This window comes from Eptesicus fuscus, chromosome 16, assembly GCF_027574615.1.
Source record: "Eptesicus fuscus isolate TK198812 chromosome 16, DD_ASM_mEF_20220401, whole genome shotgun sequence".
NCBI classification, from domain to species: Eukaryota; Metazoa; Chordata; class Mammalia; order Chiroptera; family Vespertilionidae; genus Eptesicus; species Eptesicus fuscus.
In genome coordinates this window covers 27,267,299-27,292,564 of record NC_072488.1, presented here as the reverse complement: position 1 = coordinate 27,292,564, position 25,266 = coordinate 27,267,299, and the positions used below count along the sequence as shown (strand labels likewise).

Sequence of the window (25,266 nt, the reverse complement as noted above, 5' to 3'; positions counted from 1 at the left end):
TTCCTTAAGAAATAAGGTGCACTGTGGCTTCTAATGAAAGTGGTAAGGAAAGTGGTGACATAAGCAGTCATCAGCACAGTATGAGAAAAATTCTCATCACCAATAAAGATTTATGAAAAAATAAATTTAATAAATGCTAAATGAGAGCCTCAGAAAACAAGTTTTTGTAAGCATCCTATATAAGAAAAGGGTAATATGCAAATTGACCCTAAAGGCTGAATGGCCACTCTACCAGTCACTATGGGGCACACTGACCACCTCTCAGTCCCTTTCCCTGGCCAGCAGGTTCCCATTGCCCGATGGTGAACAGGGAACGAGGAGTGGGTGATGCGAGACATGGTGGCGCTTTGCCAAGGCCCCAGCCCCGCAGGTCACCCCACACACACGGCTACTGGCGGCAGAGGTGTGACCAGCTAGTGGGCGGGAACGGCTGACTTCTCTGTCCCTCCCCCCAGCCAGCAGGTTCCCATTGCCTGATAGCAAATGGGGAAGTGGGGGTGGTTGGTGGCGGGGGGGCATGGCCAGCTGTGGGCAGTCAGGGAAGATGGCCCCGATCACAGGCCAGGCCTGGGGACCATACCCGTGCATGATTTTTGTGCACCAGGACTCTAGTTTCTCTATAAACATGAAAAAGACGGTGGGTCTATACTGGTAACAGAAGGTTAGATGTGTAGGACAAATTATTTTTAGGGTTGTTCAAAATTTATATATAAAAACTAATAGAGCTTGCAAATGTCTATAGTGATTTTGATTGCAAGGAAATATTCTCAGACATAGGAAATGAAATTAGAACTTTGACATTTGTTATTTCAAGACTTCTTAAAATATGGAAAAATATAGTGATTGAATTTTAATTTTTTTTTCTATTATCAGCATGTAAACATAGGATTTGGTGGATGTTCTGGAAATCATCATTTTGGAGTGCAAACTAATATGTATAGTTGAGGCTTAGCTTGAAACACTTCAACTTTAAAGCATTCCCTGGACCCTGTAAAGCTTAAGGAGCATGATAGCACTGTGGCACTAGAGAGAGCTAAGAAGGTGTGACGGCCACACATTTCCTGGCCAGCTCATGAACTATAAGCCTAGATTCTGTTGCAGCAGCTCTAGAACATATGGCCAATTTACCACCTTTAGCGTCTTTCTTAGCCGATTGCCTATGATATATTTTATTCTTTTATAGGGAGTAATTCCTCTTCCCATTTTAAATTTACTGAACCTGGTGGAATTAACTCTGGGAAAAGTATGCATGGGTTCTGAAAGGATTTCATCAGATAACTCATCATTCATTGCCCATTTTAATTATGTGACTAAGAAACTGCCTTTATTGTTTTTTATCTCCTATTGTTTGGTGCAAGATGTTCAAGGACAGAACAGTCCTCTGTGAGGCACTTTTCTGTTCTGTGTCTTAAGGTTTGATATTTAAGAAGAGCGAAGTCTTTGCTGCCAGAAAACAGCTAAGTCCTAAGACTCTGTTTAGTTGTCTAGTCCTGAAGCACAGCTGGTTTAATGGATTGACTTACTTTTACTTGTAGATTTTATTATGCTTCCTTTCTCTTAAACCTCTTTCGAGAATTTTGAAAGCAAGACCTATTTCACATCTCACTGGGTGAGATATTCACCCTACGCTCCTAATTCTGAAATACCTCTATCACTGGTCTCATTTATGAAATGGCATAAGACACCCTGCCTCTATCCAAACATGTGGGAAGACGCTTTTCTTTCCTTTTCTCCTCCCTTCTGCTCATTCTTTATAATTTCCTATTTGCCTCTTTTCTTCAACTTTTCCCTATAATAGTCATTGAATGGCATTTATTGCTTTATTTTGCCCCATTTCTGTCACTTAAGAATCAAATTTTGAAACCAATATAAGGCATAAAATTGCTAAGTCTCTAGACAGTTTTAGACCTTGTGGAGGTCAGAAGAATCAACTGAATTCTGTGACATTAAAAGGAAATATATTGGTCACAACTTAACTCTCTGAAGAATGGGATTCTGCAGGATTTTAGGAATGCAAAGTAAGACTACTCATCATAGGAGTAGCTCATTGGACAGAAACTATAGAATCTTCAGAATATAAGTATTGGAAATTTAATTTTCAGTAAATCCCTGACACTTCCTTTTTAATTATGTTGGTTTTATTTTATTATATTTGTATTTTTACTTTTTTAAATCAAGGGAATATTTGTTGACATTTTTAGTTATTTGGTCTCTTAATCATTAGGATTCCATATTCAAGGATAAATAGCAGAAGATTGAGCAAAAATTGTGTCACTAGTAACAACCTGTCATGATATAATTTCTCTACTCCAAATCATGGTGAGATAGCCAATATTCTAACTACTCTAAAAGCACTAGTTGTTTCAGGTAAAAACTATCATATTTAGAAGAAAATTTAGTTATTTCAACCCAATACATTCCACTTCATAGAGAAAGCATCAGGCCTTTTTACTGGTGTTTCATCTTTGGCTGTCAGTGAGCCATTTCATGAATTTAAAATCATATTTATATATGTGTGCACATATACATTTTTTAAATCTTTTCTTTTGAAAAAACTAAAGATTCACAGATGGTTGCAAAGAAAGATATAGGCAATCCCCTGAAGCCTTTACCCAACATCTCCCCCATGTTAACATCTTGCATACTTATAGTCCAATATCAAAACTGGAATATTGATATTGCTCTAAGTCATAGAACTTATTCAGATTTCCCCAGTTACACATGCACATATTTGTGTATGTGTGTGTGTAGTTCTATGCAATTTCATCATGTGTAGCTTCTTGTAACCACCACCACAATCAAGATACTTAACTATACCATTACCACAAGTCTCCCCGTGTAACCCTTGATTATTACATTTCAAAGGGATCTAAGCGATCATCTACTCTCACATAGTTATTATTGGGATAGGGAGTGATTTGCCCCAGGTCAATGGGTTTGATAATGATTGAACTCCTATTGGAACCTCAGAATGCTATATCCTATCCTAGAGCAGTTTCAGAAATCCCACTTACATTCTCAGTTTATGAAGTAGGCACTTGTTCTATGAGTTTAAAAATAAAAGAATTGAAACAAACAAAAGCTTGAAAGTAGTTGAGTTGACCAATTTCATCACAATGCTTAATATATTTTTTAAAAATCCGATATTCTATTACTGGATGCAAAATGGGTATTATGTTCTCATCTGTTTAACATCAATGTAAACATTAGATTAGTATTTCAGACAAGGCATATATGATAGAGTTAATCAATTCATGTTGCTTCATAGAAACTCAACATGGTTGCTAGGAGGAGAAAGTAGTTATTTTCTGTAAAGAATTCAGAGATTTAGCTACAAATTATATTATCAGTATTCTCCCCACAGATTTGAATGCCTAACCCCCATTCACCCAAAAACACATCAGATAATTTAATAATTACTTTTCTTTTTACAGTTGCCTTTAATGCTCACTTTAATTTAGTTACCACTCATAAAATTATTGAGGTGCGGTTTAGGAGCTTTGGGGAATTGGGGAGTCACTGCATGTGACTTGACCCACAGACCTGTTCCCTACCCACTTTGGAACCATTTCCGATGCTACTCGCTGTGGTGATGAACCTGGTTATAGAAGAGCAATGAGAAATTATTTGGAAAGAATGTAGAATCAAAGACTTTCCCGCTATATCAGCACCATAGAGATTAGAGATGCAAAAGACCCATTAGCTGCTTTGCCCTATTTCCATAGAAATTGCAGTGAACATTTTTCAAAAGCCTAATCTATTTTTATTTAAAATAAATGGGAGCTCAATGTAGAGTCTTGTTAAAGCTTGAAACTGCTGATCGTTGTGTTTTCTGGGTTGTTTTTCTTGTGAGATCCACTTGACAGTTTGCATGGCTAATTATTGTGTTCTCATTTGTTTAATTCCAGCACTGCTGTAGGCTCCTTAGGACTGGGGAGGGCAGGGTGGGACCACTGCAGTTTTAAAGTACTATATATCAACAAGCCATTAAATGAGAGTGTGGGGGAGACACTGCTTATGCTGTGTGTGCATGGGTGTGTATGTTGAAAGATGGGTCAAAGTTAAAGCAGGAAAGTGAATTTTAAATAACTGCCAGGCTTTGGTAGCTAATAACACTTTAGTGAAGATTTTGTCAGTAACCAAATGCAGGAGATTAGTGGGGTCCCTTGTGGCCTCATTTTCTGTATCATGATGGACAATTTGCACCCCCAAAAATTGCTAGGAAAACTAAAGAATATCCATTCTTAGAAATTCAGGTGTTTTGTTGTTTTGGTGGTGAATGAGTTTTGTTTTTTTTTAATGGACTTAATTTGTATAGTTCAGTGGTCGGCAAACTCATTAGTCAACAGAGCCAAATATCAACAGTACAACGATTGAAATTTCTTTTGAGAGCCGAAAACCAACTTCTGCGCATGGGCCACGAAGTTTCAATCGCACTGTACGCGCATGCCCACACGTGGTATTTTGTGGAAGAGCCACCCTCAAGGGGCCAAAAAGCCACATGTGGCTCTCGGGCCGCAGTTTGCCGACCACTGGTATAGTTCATTTTAGGTGAAAAGGCCTTGTAATTTGAAGAGAGTTTGTTAAGAACTATTTCTTTTACCAAATAGAGAGCTTTAAAACTTTCCAATTTTAGTGTTTTATGGACTCTATTTATGGGGGAAATGCTTTTTTAGGAATCACTGCTTTTATTGAAATGAATCATGAGTCCATTGTACAGGTTTTGCAATTTAGAAGCATCAATTAAACCACTTAAGAACAACTGAGGCAGTGATGGTTCACATGAGATACAATTATTTATTCTGGGTGTATTTTTGGTGGTTGTTGGTGGTGGGAGACAGGAGAGTTTTAATCATTAGAATTATATATTTTAATTTTCTTTCCTGCATTGTAGGATGGAACCCCTTTTTAAAATCCTCCACAATTCACTACACTGAAGGTTTGCTTTAATTGAGCATCCCTAAATAATTACCATGCTTCTTTAACGATATGTCAATTCTGAATGAGGAAATTAATGTGAAAGTCAGTAGAAAATGTTTACAGCTCTTTCATATTGGGAGTGCATCTTTGTGTTTGCAACAATGGTGAAAATGACTACTGTTGAATTTATGTATGCAGCTTTCTTTAGAGCAGCCAGACTGGGATTGGCCAGCTAAGAATAGATGATGAATGACTACATCTCCACATTTGCATAGAATATAGATAAATAGGTAGGTAAATAGATACATAGAAAGGAAGGGAGGGAGGGAAAGAAATAATTTTGTGGTTTCTGGTTGCAATAAGCAACAGACATTTCCAAACCTTTCAAGACACAATGAATGGCAACCATTGTGTGCCTAGTGATTTGAACCTCTACGTAGGAACTCAGTTGAATGCTTGAGAGCTAAGATGAACCTCATACACATTCTTGCAAACCATTGCCATGGCAACATACTTGAAATTTCCAAGGTTTGTCTCCCCCGAGTTTGCACCTGCATTTAGCTTATTGTGAAACAAAAAAAGTCTTTCCAACTTGAAAAATGCTTTGGAATGGTTGAGGGTATGTTTTGAAATAAAGTGGAGTTTAAAAGTTGAAAAGCAAAATAGGATACTTTGCATTCTTCATGCAATATTGGCTCTCTTTCCCCTCCTACTTTGCGATATTTTAGGCAAGGGCAAATGTGGATAATCTACCTATTGTGAATATTAGGATATTTCACCCACTTCAATGGCCAACATGCTGCCTCTGGCAGGTTAGAGGTAGTTTCATGCCCGTCTTGTGTAATAATAATAGTAAGACTAGAAGAGCCGAGATGCATTTAGCATTTATTATGCACCAGGAACAGTGCTGAACACTTCATGGATCATGATTTTCTTATGTCTTACAACTACACAGCAGAGATCAGTACTGTTTCCTTTTCATTTTTTTTACAAAGGAGAGGTTAAATAAATCATCACCCAAATTCTGTCAGCTCCAGTGTTAAACTCAATGCCCATGCACCCAATCACTGGGGAGCAGCAGCCCATAACACTCCCCAGTGTATCAAGTGAGAAGGTGGTCCTACAAAGCCAGAAAAGGGGCTGCCACAGAGAGCATCTCTCCCTCTACCCAGGATACACGGAGTGAATTACCCACCTGGGTGAATATAGCTGGACCCTGACATGGCAGTATCGGGTTCTACCTATAAGAACAAGCCAATGTTTCCCCAGTGTTTGAGGTAGCAAGGTGGTAAAAGACAGCGAGGCAGCTACCTTCCTTCTTACATGGTTCATCTCCCTCCCAGCAAACTCAGTGGAGCACCAAAGGAGGCTTGGCTTCTATTTGAGTAGGTCTTGGAAAATAGAATGATGTATTTGGTCTTTTCTATAGGATATTCAAACATTTTTTGTGTGAATTTAAGTCAGAAAATTGTACTTCCTTTGTGAAGAGAATGTCTGTCTAAAGTTCTCAGGTGCCCAGTGCTAGGAATTAACTTTTCACATTGCAAGGAGAGCAAAGTGAGAATGTGTCTACATAAATACTCTCAATAGCATCTTGTAAGTGCTACTGTCCAGCTACTGTGCTAGACAATGTTTGTGCCTACCCAGCCTCACAGAATACTCATAACAATCCTGTAAAATAGGTATAAATATGTTCGTTTGTACATAGGAAGAAACCTAGAGAACTTAGGGAATTTGTCCAAAGTCACAGAGCTAATAAATGGCAGAGCTGGGATTTCTGCCCAGCCTATCTAGCGCTTAAACTCTTGCTTCTTCCATGCTTACTGGTCAAAAGAGATTTTCTGCACAGAGACAGCCTTCATGAGTCACACACCTGAAGTTCTCCATGAACTTGGAGGGAGGGAAGTCTAGTATTCTTATTGTATCCTTATTGTATTCTTCCTATGCTTAGCTCCTATTTAAATAAGGTATGCAATAAATGATAATGAATGAGAGAATGAGGGAAGAATCAATCAAAAGATGTGCATTTTCCCTGCATTTATTTGTTGGTCTAAATTTGATGACTGGTCTCAGTTAGCCCTTATCTTCTTGTAGTTTTTGGTAAGAAGATAAAACTTTCATCCTGTAGTTAGATTTTGAAGGAAAACAGTATAAAGGCATCATTACCTTATCCTATATAATAAAAGGGTAATATGCAAATTGACCCTAATGGCAGGATGACCAGAATGACTGCTGGACCAGTCACTAGGAGGTGCAATGACCACCTCTTGGTTTCTTTCCCCAGCCGGTAGGCTCCAATCACCTGATGGCCACCTGTTGCAGGGCCAGGGCTGGCAAGCAGGTGGGAACAGCCGAACTCTAGGTCCCTTCCTCCAGCCATCAAGCACCGATCACCCGATGGCGAATTTCGTGCCCCGGGCCTCTAGTAATCAAATAAAAGTACTTATGATTTAAGACTATTTCAATAGAGTTCAGGGGAGTCCAGGAGGGTTTGGGGAATGGCATATAAGGAAATCCCAGAATAACAGTCAGCTTTATTTTTTCAATTCTTTCCAAAAAGCAGGTTATATCTTATTGCTTTCTCAAAGGGCAGAAATGCTTCATAAAAGCAGGCTGACCAGCTTTTCCTTTCCTTCAGCCATTCCTTCCTTCTTACTTATAATCATTATCTCTTTTCAGTTAAATATAATTTCACTTTTTGCTATTTCTCTACCATAAATTTCCAGGAGGTATAACGTGGAAACCAGTTATAAAAGTTTATTGTCACTTCTAGAGCTATTAGAAGGCAGATAAAGATCTTTGAAAAAGTGTGATTTTGCCACAATTCTCATCTCCTATCTTAGGAGTTATATTCCTGGAAAATAATCTATACTTGCTCACTCTTATTTTGAAATTTAATGAGCTGCTATAAATGAGCAATTGTGACAAATATACCTAGATGTAGTGAGCTTAGGATGACTTTAAGAATAAGATTATTTGAAATGATTCTACCAATTCAAGTGTCATGTGTAATATTTCTTCTATTTTTAATGTCAAGATGAATTCTTCACTCAAATTTAATAGTCTCACAATCATAATTATTTTCATAAAATGCTTTTACTTAAATTGCAAATACTTGAAAATAAGCCAATTTTAGAGTGTGATGACTTTTTCCATTTTTATTGAAGTATAAAATATTAAAATATTAAAAATTTAAATATAAAACATTTTAAGGTGTATTGATGCATATACATATTACAAAATAATTGCCACAGTCAGTGATGATGGCACTTTAAATCAACTCTATTGACTTCCTGTGATAGATGTTGTGGGAATGGATAACTGTTCCACAGAAGTATCTATATATATAAAGGCTAAGCGACCATCTGACCATCCAACTGGTAGCTATGACACGCACTGACCACCAAGGGGCAGATGCTCAATGCAGGAGGTGCCAAGCTGCGGTGACTTGGCAGCTGTGGTTCTCGGGTGATGCACCCCAGAACCAGAGAGGAGGGAGAACCGCCCTCTCACAATGCAGGACCCCTTGGGGGATGTCAGAGAGCCAGTTTCGGCCCAATCCTCTCAGGCCAGGCCGAGGGACCCCACCTGCCGGAGGAACCCCACTCACTCCTTAGATGCCCTTCGTGCTGCCCCAGATGCAGTTGGGCAGGGAGGGATCGCAGGAGGTTGACTCCAGGGCATGTCTGGCCCATCTCGCCCAGTCCTGCCCCACCAGTCACCTTCCAATTAATTTTCTTTGAATGTGTGCAAATCTGTGCCCTGGGGCACTAGTATGAAATAAGATAAAACAAGCACCTAAGCAGTTCCCAACCTTTTAAATTATACATAATTTGAAAAGGCACATACATCCACTGTTCCAGTTACTGGTGCCACCAGCATATCGGTGAAATCAGATATCACAGGCTAAACAGAAAGGAAGACAAAACAGGCTTGGCGCTTAATGTGTTAAGGTTTAATTAGCATATTATTAATCCATATGGAGGACACAACCATAGGTAATGTCTTGTTATAAACAAATACAGTGCAATAAGGAGCATTGTGCTTCCTGGATCACTCTTGGACAGTCTCTTCTTCTCCCTTCAGCTCCTCCCCCTCTCTTTCCTTAATCATCAGTGTTTGCTAAGTGATCTGTTCATCTGGTTGCTCTAGATATAGAACATGAATAAGAAGTAAACTTTGGGTTCAGAGATAAATCAGGTTGCCACATCTTCTGAGTCCCAGGAAAATGAATAAGGAGGAGAATTTAGCAAGAGCTCCAGTATCCCTGCATCTGTGTAATAGCTCTACAGGAGGTCTGACTGGAGAATAGGGACCCACTGTGCCAGGCATGGCTTGGCTCTATCTATCTTGTATGTATGCCCAAAATTAGCATTGCCAAAGTGAACCCTATCCTGGTATAACAGGGATCAGCCCCAGAATAGCAGCATTTGCGTAAGAGGCCAGTTGGTGTGAGAAATACAGATCCTCTTCAACTGAGGGGACAAGAGGATTTCAGGTCATGAAAATGAAATTTATTCAGTGAAGTGGATATTTGGCTGCTCTCTTAAAGAACTACCTGGAATTGCTTTTTATACTGCCATGACATGAACAAAAGTAATTCCTTATTAGTTAAAATGATAACTTACATAAATGCTGCATTATGGGGACTTTCATAATATGTTTCACATATACAAATGATTATATATACATGTATTTACATGTATAGTATGTATACCCACATGTAATATTGTGAACACAGAAACCAGTCCAAGATGATGCATATTGCTCATGAGATTCAGACTGAGAGTTCATATCTGAACTTGTATGTATTTTCCATTATTGAGCAGCATGCTACAAATTAAACTGAAGTGGTTCAACACTACAATATTTCAAATATGTATGAATGAACCAGAATATGCACCATAATGATTGAAGTACTCAGATATGGAAGCACGAAGCTTCAGTTTAACTATAAACAGCAAAGTTTGGCCCTTAGTATGAATGACATAACATTGCAGCATCTGAGTGAGATAATATTTGCTCTAAATCACTGCTTGATAGAAACGCTCAGAGAGGTGCTGTGCAGATATTGACTCACTGGGGGAGCTCAGTATGCAGCCCTGCATTATTCAAGCCGTGGTTCAAAATCCGAAAATCACGTTTCTCTTAACTAAGTCATCATCATTTCCAACTAGATCCTTGTTTCTTGCTGTTCCATGTTCCAAGCATTGTGTGGAATATAAGTTCTCAGATATTCCCACATTAAATCTCTATCAAATATCAAAAAGACATTGGTTATGATACTTCCCAGAAGGAAATAAATGTGGATAACTAGGGGCCTGTGGCTCTTTTATACCTTTGATTTTGCACCTCTAAACTCTAGGGCCATCATGTAAATGAGATTGCCCTGATCAATGAATGCATTTCTAGAGTGTATCTGGAGAAATAACCAGTATTACTAATAAATAGTCACTTTTATTTATTCCCAAGATGCAATAAGAGATAATTTGACAAAACCTTAATGATGGTTGTGTGAGAGAGACAATGATAAACAGCTCATTAGTACCTAGGTTGTGTTATCAGTAGTTAATAAGAGAGACCTGCAAAGTTGGAAGGATTTTCATCAGTGGATTAATGAGAAGAGAGACAGAAAACTCATTGAGTTAATTTTGTAGCAATGTTCTAAGTAGAAGGGAAAAAAGGTAGCAGAAAATTCAGGAATTTACATTTTACTTCTGTCCCCAAGAATTTATTTGTGCATTTATGTGCAGAGCTGAGAGGTGAAGTGTTTAAGGTCTTTAAAAAATAAGTTAAGAAAAGATTACCACTAGTAAATACAAATGTTCTGGGTTTACACCATTTCAAAGTAACTGCAGTTAGTATTTGAATTTTGTTTTAAAATTTTGAACTCCAGCCTTCATTATATTCCCTTTGTAGTATAACTTGTACACCATATCAAGTGAAGCAGTAGCTGTGTATGTGTTTTCTTCATGGGAATTTTAGTGGTCATTTATTAAAATCCAGTACTCTTCTTTTCCCACTTTATTAATTTTTGTTAATTCATTTCATTATGTATCTTTATAAACCACATAAACCTTTAGAGGACAAATGATTTTGGATGGATGGATGGATGGATATAAATGAATGGATAGAAGTCACCTCGAATAAGAGACAATTACATTCTACTAGAGGTCTGGATCATCTCGTAACTTTGCCATTAATTTGCAAAATAATGTGGTCAAACAGAAATGCTTAATTTTTTAGCTTTAGTTTTCTAATATATAAAATGAAGACCACTGAGGTCTGGCTTAGTACAAGAAGATCTATGACTGCTTGACTAAATTTGATTCCATCCCCTTATGTGTTAAATGGCAACAGTGAAAGCTTGAAATTTGGAGGCATGTTAGTTGAAATTATCTATCATTCGCATTTTACAATTTTAAAATCTGTTTTTGGCCTCATAATGATCAAGGATGTTCAGTTCAATCTGTGTGACTAATTAGTCCTTTCAGTCACTATACTTGGACCAGAGAAATTCATATTGACACAGCTAGAAATTTGGATTTGCACTGTAAACATCTGTCAGTATTTATTTAATTTGGAAATGGTCAAACCCATTTTCGGAGGTGCTTTGTCCACAACCAAGACAACTAGGAAGTACATCTCATCTAGTTTCCCTTTCAGCACCTCCACTCCACTACCAACAGTCTTTGGAGGTCTTACACCCCAAATTCTAATTAGCGAGAATCCAGGAGGATAGATTATTCCAATGGCTTTGCAAAAATTTAAACTTCACTTTAACATTTATTTTTGCCAGCTATTCTACATTGCTTTGGCTAAAAATTGAAATGCAATATGAGGATAGAGGTTATCATGAGCTTAAAGAACTAATATAAGAGATGTACTGTCTTTTTTAAAAAATAAATTTGATTTGAACTTTCCTGACACCAAATTTCTACTTCGCCGGTTTATTATTTTTAAAAATATTGCTAAAATATGTTCTTTTTTTGATTAATCAGGAATCCAGTTCTTTTGTCTTTCCCATAATTTTCTTTAAATTAACATATCTGTGGCATTATTTTTACATCCCTATCTTTCCCTTTGGGCTTTGCCTGTTAGGATGACCAGTATCAAATGGGTATCAAAATGCATGTTAGAATGAGTAGATATTGTGATCTCTCTACCATGGTGGAGTTTTTCTATCCAACCCATTTTCACTATTCTGGAAGCATTACATACATTTTAAGCAGCCAAGGAAATCTTGAAGAAAATTGAATGGCTTTCAAACCTGTCTTTTCCCCAAGCAGACAGCTGATTTATGGTCACTTTTTGTAATAACCTAAGGCATCAGTTGGGAAAAAACACACATTAAAGAAATGTGAAAGCTGGCTGTTTTCAGGGATATTTAAGCTTTTCCCTAAATATTCATGAATGTCAATGTTCAAACATTTGAATGGAGTAAATGAGTGTACAAAAGGGTTTATTTTTTGAGCAGGTACTTAACTATATCACTCAGGATAATAGCACCTCCACCTGTGTTCTGAACAAGCACGTTATTGGTGAATATTTAATGAAGTGATAGATATGGGAGCACTGTTATATTTCAAGAAAAAATACGCTATTTGAATTGAATTGATTGTTATTTGTATTAATGAGTGATTTGTTCCTATGCTTTAGAATAGAGAGGGCACAATAAGGTATTTGCTGGTAAGAACCATAATTTGTACCTTGCTAGGTAATGACTACATATTTGCCCATCAGAAAATGCTGTGCATAGATGAGCTGTTTCATATTTGATGGTGACTAATTAATCCTCATTTTCTTTGTTATTCATGTACTGGAGCTAAAGTTCATCCTTCACAAATTGGATCTCAGTTTATTATTTTTATTTTAATTAGGTTATGGATCCATGTGATTGACAGCTTTATATGGCATCTACTTCTCAGAATAAAACAAACAAACAATTGATAAATAAGAACCAAAAGCTTGAATGAGACAACGGAAACTACCACAGGGTCTATGTGGTCTCTAAATTCCTTTTCACTTTTAATAGCATTGTTGATTAAAATTACCAATTTGATAAGTTTCTTTATTGAATTGATTTGATAAAATTGGTCCACTGTTTGGAACTTGAACTTGTATATATGTATTATAATTGCATTTTTTGAGGGGGTGCAGTTTTTCCTCTAAATCAGTGGTTCTCAACCTTCCTAATGCCATGACCCTTTAATAGAGTTCCTCATGTTGTGGTGACCCCCCAACCATAAAATTATTTTTATTGCTACTTCATAACTGTAATTTTTCTACTGTTAATGAATCGTCATGTAAATATCTGTGTTTTCCGATGCTCTTAGGCTCTACAGCAGCGGTTCTCAACCAGCAGGGTTGACTAAGACCATCGGAAAACACAGATATTTACATTATGATTCATAACAGTAGAAAAACTACAGTTATGAAGTAGCAACAAAAATAACTTTATGGTTGGGGGTCACCACAACATGAGGAACTCTATTAAAGGGTCGCAGCATTAGGAAGGTTGAGAACCACTGCTCTAGATCAAAATTGTGACTTTCCACACCTCCTAGAAATATCTTGCCTCATAAATATATATCTATGTAGTGTGTCAGACCTATCTTGGAGAATTTGTAACACTAATTCTGAATCCTGACATCTTTTTTTTTTTTTCAGGGAAACACACCTAGCAATAAATATTTTCTGCAAAGATGATCAGATTCAGTCCTGTAAGGCAGACATAATGCTCTCTCTTTCAGAGCAGCTTCATATAAACAAAAGTATTATTAAGAACAAGTGTCCATCAATTAGCCAAACATCACATTTCAGCTAGCATGATACTCCACCCATCAGTTTTCTTAATCAATTCAGTCTAAATGTCATTCACAGCAGTGAACAATTAGGCTAAATAATATTATGTAAGTAAGCATCATTGCTTCAGAAAATATTTATTTTTCTCTTTTTTGGATGTGTAGCCAAATAGACTATTTCTGTTTAGAAACCACTTCAACAGAAGTTTTAGAGTAAATCAAGGATTTCTTTGTGGGCACCACATTTATAATGGGCACCCTTTCCACAGTTGGAGTTGCTCTTTCCCTCACAAAGCAGATTTGTCCTAGGAGAGATTGTAGGTGTGTTCATAGGAATATATCAGTCTTCAGGGAAGCCATTTAGCATGTTCAGACCACTCTGGATTAGGGAAGATCAGCATGGCACTTTGGCCTCTGCATGGTTAAATGGATAGTTATGTAAAGCTAACGTTTTTACTTGATCACTATTTTGTCTCTTTCAGCAGGTAGTCTCTTCTCTGAAAAAGGTTATAGGCATCAGCAAAGAGTATACTAAAGAATAGGACTGATTGATGTGATATATTTGAGTTTTTTTCTACCACTCTCTCAACAGCATGTTATAGAGAGACAGTTCTAAACACAATGAATTAAATTTAAATTACACAGCTTTGGCTAGAAAATTGTTAATTCAGCCTCCAAAATAAAATTTAATTTTTTCCCTACATTTGAGCCACTTCATTTTCTCATACAGTGATGATTGCTACAATGTCTCTACTGACTTAAGAACTTTTATTCACAATACTGTTACTTTTTTTTTTTTTAAAGACTGTGCTAGGTTTTAATTTTTGAAGGAAAACATGAAAAACAAGAATGTATATTCATTATACCAGGAAAAGTACATTAAAATCTAAATTATAGTTTTACAATAAGGTCATATTTGCACAGCTTGTTTTCTACTTGAAAGGTCTATAGAAGGTACTATTTAATGGGTGACATGTTTCGTTATTTTAGGCACTATATTTTGTGAAAGATAACACTGAGAACATTCTAACCCTCTCTGTTTGCTATGGAATTGTCCCAAAGGCTGTTGAATGTAGAAAATAGGTCAACTTTTAAAACAGAATTTAACTTGTGTGGCTAAGTAATTTAGTCTGCACCAAACACGATTCATGGAGTCACACATTTTCAGTCCATGAAATTCTTTTAAGAAGCAGCCTTTATCATGCATACTTGATGCTTGACTTCTCATTCGGAATTTGAACCTAGGCAGTGAAAGAGGGAAGCTTAGCTCCACAAAGTACCAATATAGCCACTGTATTTTGATTACATATTAACGTGAGATCTTGCATGTATAATTCACACATACAACTTCCAGTTTAATAGCTAAAATTGTATTTATAAATATAGCACAACAATTCAATTGGTTCTACATTTGTGAAATAATAGCAATATGGATAATATTGCAACTTTTATGAGCGTTTACAATGTGGTCCTATTCTAGGTCTTTTTGTGTACTAATTTAATTCTTACGACAATAGGAACTATTCTGTTGTCCCATTTTTCAGGTGAGAAAAACAAGATGCAGAATAGTTTTTAAGCTTTTAAATCAGAGTTTCTCAGCCTCTGCACTATTGGCATTTTGGGAGGCCTGTCATGTGCCTTTTACGATATTCAGCATTCCTGGTTTCTACCTCTTAGATGCCAGTAAGAGCTGACACCCTCCACCCCACCTCCCACCCCAGTTGTGTCCATATGTAGTGTCTCCAGACATTGCCAAATGCCCCACAGGTGGCGGAGGGGAAAGGGGAACATCACTGCTGGGGTGAGAAGCAGGAGATTAAAGAATTGACTCACACCCTCCTATCAAGAACAAAACAACAGCAGCAGCCCTACCCTGATTGCATTGATGTAGTTAGCATTCCTCAAGGAACATGAGAAATACTCTTGTAACCCTGAAATTAATTTTAAAGAGTATGCACTGTGGTTGAGAAAAAGTATCTTTGTATTTGAAGTTAGCTCTATAAAAAGCGAGCGATCTGCTCTGGGGCAAATTGGAACAATTGGCCTTCAAGACCTCATAATCCAATAACTTGTTATCAAGCCAGTTTGGATATTAGCCTGCAGGATGTGCTTGTGCCAAAAAGAGGATTTTTTTTTTTTTTTTGGCCTTTAAAGCTCACTTGAATGAAAGATACCTGTGTAACTATCACACCAATTGCTGGTAGTTATCACTAATATGAACAGTTACAATTCAAAGAAAACTGTTATTTTGAACTTCGTCTTTTAAAATAACAGCAGCAAAATGAATGAATCCAGTCTCCTAACTGTCTCAGAAGAATTAAGAGCAGAATAATATGAAGCCATCTCATGATGCTATTTAAATGCTTGCATTTAATTAAAGTTACATTAAAGAAGAATTAGCATCTGAACAAATCCTTTATTCTTTAAACTCCTGCACTTAAAAGATTTTTCAGCCTAATATTTTGTCACAAAAGTGCATCATCCCTTGTCTCCATTTTTCAAAATGGCACAATTTCCTTGACATTTATTTATGCCTTAATCTTGGACTGTATTAGTTATTGCTTTAATGAAAGCAAGTCATATTATGTTTTGGCTTTTTAAAAAATTATAAGATCTATATTATTATTTTTAAATTTTTACTAAGGTGTAGCTAATATAACATATTAGTTTCAGGTGTACAACATAATGATACACTATTTATATAAATTGCAAAATGATCACCACAATAAGTCCAGTTAACATGCTTCACTATACATAGCTACAACCTAGGTTAATTCCACTTATTAATAAGGATTTCATTAATGTTGCAGTTCTGAGTATTGTCTAAACAATTATAATCTCCTTAATCCTTAGCTGATGTAATGAGATATTTTCCTTCTTGTACCTTGCATTCTCTCTGTGCTACCATTAGCCAGATCTGATGCAAACCTCACAATCTCCATGCAATAACTATGCTGAGTTTACTGCTGCTTGCAAGTGGCAGTAAAGAACAACCTTTAGTGCTTGTAAATGAGTTGATTATGTGACTAACTGCTAGGATTTACACACTCTGCTTTTTATTACAGTGATTGTTGTCTTTTTTTGCTGTAAGTGCAATGAAGCAACTAGAATGTCACAAAGAAAATTGACAACTCTTTCCTATTTACTGTGAAATACCACCCCCTCACCCAAATATGCTTTTCACTTATCATGACACCTTAATGACAAAAAGAACAATGGGGACGTGATACCTGCTACCGAATTGTAACAAAAACAAAAATTCAGTATAAAAGCTAAACACAAATTTTTCAAATACCTTAAGTAGATTGTACTTGCTTCCTTTTTTACATCAGTGAAATACATTCTGTTTCCTAGTAAGGACAAAGACAAGCTCTAGCTCAAAGATTTATCAGATTCTACCTGGTCAGAATAAAAAAGGTTATAGCTATTCTGCTTTTAGGAAGCCAAGTACAAGTATAGCATAAAACCTACTGATGCGTACATTGTGGCACTCCGGGGCTGTCATAAATCCCAAATCATCTGTTTCTGTCAGGCTGTTTTAAACCTGTGTGCTACTGTGTGCAGCTTCTCCGCTGTTGAATGGGTGGATGTCTAGAGTTGGCTCCCACCATTTCCATGTCTTCCTGTAAAATAAGCTCTAACTGTGTTTTCACAAATGCGCAAGTACTTCCATGAGAGATCTAGAGTAAGTTGAAAAAAAAAAAGTAAGCTCTGTGTCTTTGGGAAGGTAAATAAGTACTGAATTTGGTTTCTCAATGTATCAGGTAAACACACAGGTATTTCACTTACCAATGAGACAAAGATGAAAAGCTCTGTTGGGATCCTTTAAATTAATCGACTGAATGTGCTTTTCTTTACAGACCACAGATGACATCCTTGTGGCCTCAGCAGAGTGTCCCAGCGATGACGAGGACATTGACCCCTGTGAGCCGAGCTCAGGTGGGTTAGGTTAGTCGACTTTTTTTCTTACTTTCTTTGCTTACTCTAAATCTTTGTTGCATGCTATAGTTCTCAGGAAAATCTTGCATTTATATCTAAATGTCCATCCTATTACAGGGTGCCTTGTTGAGAGATAAGGGTTATTGCTTTTACACGTTAATTAAAAAAGCATTAAGAGACAGAGAAGCATCGATAAGACTGTCAAACCTCAGAGGGAAGGTAGGGGAGGGTGGGGGTAAGGGGGAGAGATCAACCAAAGGACTTGTATGCATGCATATAAACCTAACCAATGGACACAGACAACAGGGGGGTGAGGGCACATATGTAATACCTTAATAAAGAAATTTAAAAAAAGAAAAGAAAAAGAATTAAAAACAAAACCCACCAAGATTGTGTGTTTCAGAAAGAGCAGTGGGAATGCGCACAAGGCTGCTCCTTTACTGTTCACATCCCCTTAACTCACAACCTAATTTTTGTTGAGTAACGTTAGCATGGGCTTTCCTTTGGTTACCTATAGCAAAATTGTAAGCTATAAAATTGCAGTGCATTGTGGAAAATTATTTGACCTTTCTACTGACAAAAAGTACCCACCACTCACTCTACCAACAAATTATCTTAAGTGATATATTTCTGAATTTCAAAAGTGAGACTATTATGGCAGTGCTAAAACAAACAGCAGGTGCAGTCTTTGCTGTATGTAATAGAGAGCATTTGAGTCTTGCCATGTCACCCTAAAATTTAAGCTGATGCATAATTTCTCCTCCTCCTTTGTGATAGGGTATGGCTGACCAACACAAACCATGTTTCCATCCAGCCCTGTACCCTTTCCTCTCCTTTTTATTAGCTGTCGGCCCAGAAAATTAGTCCCAGCCTGGATTTTTTTTTTCCAGATATTCATAACAACTACTAGGGGCATTTCCAGTGTTTCTTAAAATTCAGTCATTTTCTTGTTTAGGTTATCAAAAGGAGTGAGGCAGATCTGGGTTAACCACGATCAGCTAACTCATAATCTATGTCACCTAGACAGAACCCCAGAAAAACTTCACGTCACAATATAATAACTCAATTGCATTGTTGTGTAGAATATAATTTTGAAGTAAATCTACGCATTCTGATATATTTGAATTTTTTAGAAGGTGGTTCAGGATGCGTGTCTTGCCTTTCTTTTTGAATATCACTACCTCCCATTGATTTTAGCTTCGTACTCTAAGCTCTTAGAAAAGCTACTGACTGCCAGTGAGGAGCAGAAGGTTTGGGAGAGCCAGACTTGTGTGTTCTTGTCCTCCCTCCTCTACCTGCACCCCACCATCAAAATTCTCAGCCTGCAGAATCTTCTTTCATGTACAGTTATTAGAATTCTGATGATCATCCATTCCATTTCTCCAGTTTATTGCTCTTTATAACCATCCTGTTTTGGTTATCTGGACAGAGTCCCTTTATGATGCCTTCCTGGGCCCTTTACAAAGATCCTGCCTTTGTTTTCATTTGTCTTCTCTATTTCTATATATCATATAAAAAAAGAAGTTTCTTTTTAAATATATTATATCAGTCCCATCTTTTTTCTCTCCCTTCCCTCCCTCAGATTTCTTCTTTCCCCATTTCTCCTAGTCTCACATGCCCAACCAGAACATTCTCTTTGTATCTGATCTTCTCTGAGATCTTCCAGCATAGATTATTCATCAAAGTCTGGTGTTTGGTTGTGCTCATATTTGTTTTCCCGATTCACATTTTCTAGAGAGTAGTCCAGTTTTTTCCCCAGCATGTTCCACTCTATTAATAAAGCACTGAAAACAGTTCAAGTTCCTACTAATTATACTACTTGCTAAATTTCCTTCCTCTGTCCTGAGTATGCTCTATCAACCTCTTATATGGAGTCCTCACCTTGGGTATCTAGTAAACTTTATTGTGAGAACTCTAATTGCATTTAAAATTGTCACATTTTGGTCAACATCTTCTAGCTTTTGTTTATAGGTCATACTCACCATTCCTTATAGACTCATTTATTGTCTCTTTCTCCAGGATTGAGGGTTTCGGGGGGCGGAAGGAGGAGGAGAGGAGAGAAAGAGAGATTATGCTTTTGTCATCCTCCTGTCTTTTTTATTCATGTGAGTTTTGTCAGTTGTGTTCAACAGTATAGCACAACGGAAAGTGGGAAGCAGCTTGCTAATAGCCATACTCCAGATAATCTTTCTGCCCTTGTTTTCTTTATCACACTTCACACTATGTGAAAGAATCTTCTTTATCTGTTATTACCTGTTCATGAATGCATAGCTTGCATCCCCCAACAAGTAGGGAAGCTCCATGAAGCAGAAACCCTGTTTGCCTTGCTCCATGCATGGATCTGTTGTGTCAATTGTGTTCTGCAACGAAGGCTCTTGTCAGGTATACAAAACCAACAGCTATGGCCTCTATCTGATGACACCTACTTCAAGACTCTTGTACCAAGCCTGGTTTAAGTTTTCATCCTCTTACTCGGCGTTTTTTTCTCCCTGTACTCTCCTGTTTTCAAATCATCAGCTCCTCTTAAGGCTTAAACTCCAAATTTTGTTGCTTCAATGGGATCATTTGCCTTAGACTTTTCTTGTGATCTTACCTGTCCTTGAAAGTGTCTCAATAGTATATTCCATGAGTGCTTTCTCTTTCTATATTATATTTTGTGAGATCTCTTTTCTACATTGACTTGTTCTGTCCAATTCCCGATGACTTTGTATGCCCAACTTTAATAATTCATGTACTTTGCTCTTTTGGTAGAATTGGCTCACTTTCCATGACATCTTCCTAGGAGATTCTTAGTTTATATATTTTTCTATTTCACAAGTATTTTTCTTTAATGCTCTGCAAATATGAATGTTGTTCTATTATAGAATGCCCCTCCTGCAAGCCTTTCTTTCTTAATGTACTGGTTTTCTTAAATATCTTTTTCTTGCTTTCATTTTATCTTGAATACAAATATAAAACAACATGTGTAAAAACTGTACTTGTTGATATTAGATTTTGGATAATACTTGATAAAGCTAAAAATCATTTCAGATTATCAGCAGGTCATGTTTTAGAACTGACTTTTTAGAAAAATTACATATTGAGTTATTCAGAAATGAATTATATCTGCTATGCACTTTTACTCCTCCTCAAGCAAAGGAAAGCTGATATTTTGGTAAAGATGTGCAGGATAACTTCTACAGGTGTGTTGCACACTAATGTCTTTTGCACTCCCTGAATATGTACATATGAGAGTTCTCTGATCTCCCTGATCCACAGCACCTTCAAATATCTTCTCTGAAAATGTGCTATGTTCATTACTTAGGCACCTTTCTAAGGCTATTAATGAAACAGGGAAAATATGGCATATTCTTGAATACGAGTAAATATGCCTTCTAGCAAGTGTTTGATCAATTTGAATTACCATGTGGTTCCGTGAAGAACTCTTAATGAAGAGGGAAGTTGTACATGTGGTAGATTATCAGTTTCACCATTGATCAAATAGTATTGAGTCCTCTGTGCACCCACTGCTCTGTTAAGCTCTGGGAGCAAAAATAGGAAGTTCTTATCCAAATTCACATTCTACAAACAGACATCTTTCATTCTACCCTGAATGCATTCTCTGTTAATTTTGATGATCACCACCTTCTTCATCTTTGACATTAACATAGCACCTATTTTTCAGGTTATTGCAGGAATTCAAATCAATATTTAAGGCACCTGCTGCAATACCTGGCATAAAGTGAAGCATAAATGGTGGTTCTTCTTTTTCTCCGTTTAGCAATATAGAAAGAATATTCAACCTACAGTTCCCCTTTTACTCAGTGCTGTTACTTTTCTGACTGAAAATTGGTGGGCAAATGATGAGCCACTGTGGCCTCCTGATGGGAACTGTACATGTTGAAACTAGATTAGGGACAACCCCCTGTGTGGGAACACTGGAACTCAGTTATCCTTGGTTGCAGCCATATTGCCCTGCATGGTTAGCATGGGAAGATACCTTTACATTGGTATAAACAGTGTTTAGAATATGGAAGGGTGACTATGCAATTCAGGAAGGCTAACTGAATCCTCACTCTTAGCTGAGAGGTAGAAATCTGAAACATCCATTGGGAACTAGATCACATTTCCCAAAATACCTACTTTCAGCTGCCTGGATGTGTGACAAGTGGATAGCTTTTCCCTCAGCCTACAGACATGGTTATTAGATTAAATGAATTAATATTATGAGCAAGGCACTGTTCTACAACATGCTTTTCCATATAAGTACTATATGACTGTTGGCTATCATTACAATTTGTATTATATACATATTTTCCAAGACATTTTTTCCACATGAGCATACTTTTTTTGTAAAGCTTTGAAATCTTATGTTTTAGATTTACTTAGTAAATTGACAAAATGACAATACTGCAAACCAGTTAAGTTTCAAAGTGACCCTTAATAATGTCAGTATGTTAGTTTTGAGATCCTTTTCTAAAAACTCAAGAAATTTGGAAAGGCAATTTTTAAGTTGATATTTCAGACAGTAAATGAAGATTATGACTCCCCCCCCACCCCCCTTGGTGAGATCTTCCTGCTTGAATAACTCTACTTTGTCTATATTACAAAGAGAACAAGACCAGCTTCCGGTTTCCTGGGAACCCCATTTAGGAAAAACAATTTTCCTTTTTATTTATAACGCTGAGCATATCATGTCCATACTCTTTGTGTATGTATGTGTGGGAAGGCGGGGGGGGGGGGCAGGTAGCTAATAGAATATTGGGCCACCTCCATATCAAGTAAATCTTTGTCAAACGAGAAAAAAAATTCTAAGAGCTGGGTAGTTATAGCAGAAGAAAAGGATTATCGTTTTTGTGACAATATTTTAAGCATTAGTTGAACCAGTAGGGATGAGCTACTGGTACAGACCCTCAAAGGATAACTGTAGATTACTCATCACTTGTTCACAATGATCTGGGTTCAAGTTAAATGAGTAATAATAGGCCACAATAACAACTAGCATTTAGTGAAGATTTATTCTGTTTGTTATTGCTCTTAGTACTTGACGAACATTCTACTTCATTATTTTTCGTATTTCAGAAGTTTGTTAGAAAACTCAGGCATATCACAAAAGTAAGACTATTTTTTTAAATGTTCACTTAAATTTGAAAAGTCCTTTGTATGCATTACTATTCATTAGGCTAAATTTGCTGCAATTGCCATGCACTTTTACAGTGTGCTATTTTGAGAAAAGATCAAAGGATTTCTATTGAACCGAACCCATTAACCACATTAGCAGTGAAAATATGTATATTAAATGAGGTGCATCTTTTCATTAAATAAGTAATCACAATCATTTAAGGAATATTTCACTTATTAGATCATATTTTTAGAGCCTGATTAGGGGCTAATTTTGTGCAACATTTAAAATTGAGGTATTTATTATGTGATTATTCAAAAACAACTTTAATTAGCCCCTAATAGCCAACACATTGCTGTTAAAATGGTGAATTTTGAGCTGTAGCCTGAAAAACAACAGTAATGAGTGCTCCATTTTTTTAAACATCTAGAGCATCTCCTTAGCACCAGGCCAGCGTCAGTGCCAAGGACTTAGCTAATGGTACAGGTGCAGGACCTGGCAGCTGGAATTGGGGAACTGATGGGATTGTTGGATTTCAGTGTCTGACATGCTGATGGAGAAATTGGTGTGTTTTTTTTTCTTTTTAATTATGTAGAAAGCAAACAAAAATGAGCACTGTATGGTTAAAATAAAATAAAGTCACTTTAGACATCATTTGCACTCACTCCCCCCGTTTTTCTGAGAGCAGTAATATCAAAAGAAAAATTACATTGGACGAAGTCAAGAGGCCAGAACTCAAGCTCCAAAAAAAAGACTGGAGAACTTAAAGAGCTGCATTGGAGGGTTCTGAGACTATCTTTGGTAATCAGCTTCACCCAAAGTAAAAGTAAACCTGTATCTTCATGACTGAGGTACTTCTACAACCTAGAGCAAAGCTCCCTTAAGGTGGGCTCTAACTTTCCCACAGAAACAAGGATCTGGGAAATGCAAGTTAAAACCACAATAAGATCTCACATGTCAGATAGTTATCATCAGTATATAAACATGTGTTGGTGAGAAAAGGGAACATTCATGCACTGTTGATAAGACTGTAAATTGGTTCAGCCACCATGGAATATAATATAGAGGCTCCTAAAAAAATTAGAAGTACCATATGATCCAGCTATTTCACTTCTGCATGTTTATCTGAAGAAATTCAAAACACTAGTTCGGAAAGATATACGCACCCCTATGTTCACTGCATTATTTACAATAGTCAACATACAGAAGCAACCTCAATGTTCATCAATAGATGAATAAAGAAGTAGTAGTATATACATATAGTGGAGTGTTACCTAGCCATAAAAAAGAATGAAATATTGCCATTTGTGGCAACATGGATGGAGTTAGAGGGTATTATGCAGAAATAAATCAGACAGATAAAGACAAACACCATATGATTTCACTTATACATGAAGTCTAACAAACAAATTAATGAACAAATAAACTCATAGACACAGAAAATAAATTGATGGTTGTCAGATGGGAGAGTTGTTGATGGGATGGATAGAAAAATGTAAAGGGATTAAGAAGTACAGATTGCCAGTTATAAAAACACTCACAGGAATGTCAAGTACAGCATAGGGAATCTAGTCAATAATATTGTAATAACTACATATAGTGTCAAATAAACACTAGACTTAAAGGAGTAATCACTTCATAATGCATATAAATGTCTAATCGCTAGGTTGTACACCTGAAGTTAGTACAATATTATATATCAATTCTAAGTGAAAAGTAAATAAAAAGGAATACATTATTAAGTTGCCAGGTTAAAAGAGGATGTATTAAAGCTGCCAATATAGCCAAGACCATCAATCAAACTTTTAAAGTTAGTAGGAAGAGAAGTACCACCATTGCCACATCTACGAGCACACACATTTTACATTTCATTTACGCAAACCTTAGAAGTCAGAGTTCACATCCCAGTTCATCCAGTTGCTGTGTAATTGGAAACAAAGCATTGGACCTCTATTTATTTTATTTTTTTGCATCTATAAGTGACATCAATAATGTTAAATACTCATTGTTGTGGTGATAAGAGAATGCGTGCAGAGCACTTAGCTTTGAGTCGGCCACACAGAAACGTCAATAATATAAATTATCTTTTAATGGCAGTACCAGGCAACTAACTGAGTAAGCCATATCATAAAGTGAAATAAACCGGCATCTCAGGCAAGAAAGGAAAATGTTAGTATTTGGCCCTTTAGCATCTAAGTTTTAAAAAGTATTTCTGAATTCTATCAGCATAAAATTTTTCTCAGTAGCCACTAGGAAACTAGCAAGACAAGAGCTAGTTTCCGTTAGATAAATTTAGGTTGCTAGGATGGGAAGAGGGTACATATCATCTGCTATTCTTATTCCTGGAGGGAAAAGATGCAGGTCTCTGCCACACAGAGCTTTTGAGAAAGGGATGATTAGCTTTCCTGCCTGTTCTTATAATCTGCTTGCCCTTCCTTCCTCCAACATTCAGGAACACGTTGGGTAGCTTGGCTTAACCGGGCTTACCCACCACACACCCTT

At 36.9% G+C, this 25,266-nt stretch overlaps 1 protein-coding gene across 21 annotated transcripts in view; it reads left to right on the top strand.

Moving 5' to 3' along the window:
* Window positions 1-25,266, top strand: part of NRXN1 (neurexin 1) — a 999,171-nt gene that overhangs the window by 961,463 nt on the left and 12,442 nt on the right. For 13 of the 21 annotated variants that reach the window (XM_028139954.2, XM_028139949.2, XM_028139940.2 and 10 more), the window contains one exon: window positions 17,585-17,672. In XM_028139954.2, coding sequence (XP_027995755.1) covers window positions 17,585-17,672 — 88 coding nt within the window. Of the gene's footprint in view, window positions 1-17,564; window positions 17,673-25,266 lie in introns of all 21 variants that reach the window. The other 8 variants (XM_028139955.2, XM_028139952.2, XM_054728029.1 and 5 more) reach the window with 2 other exon arrangements.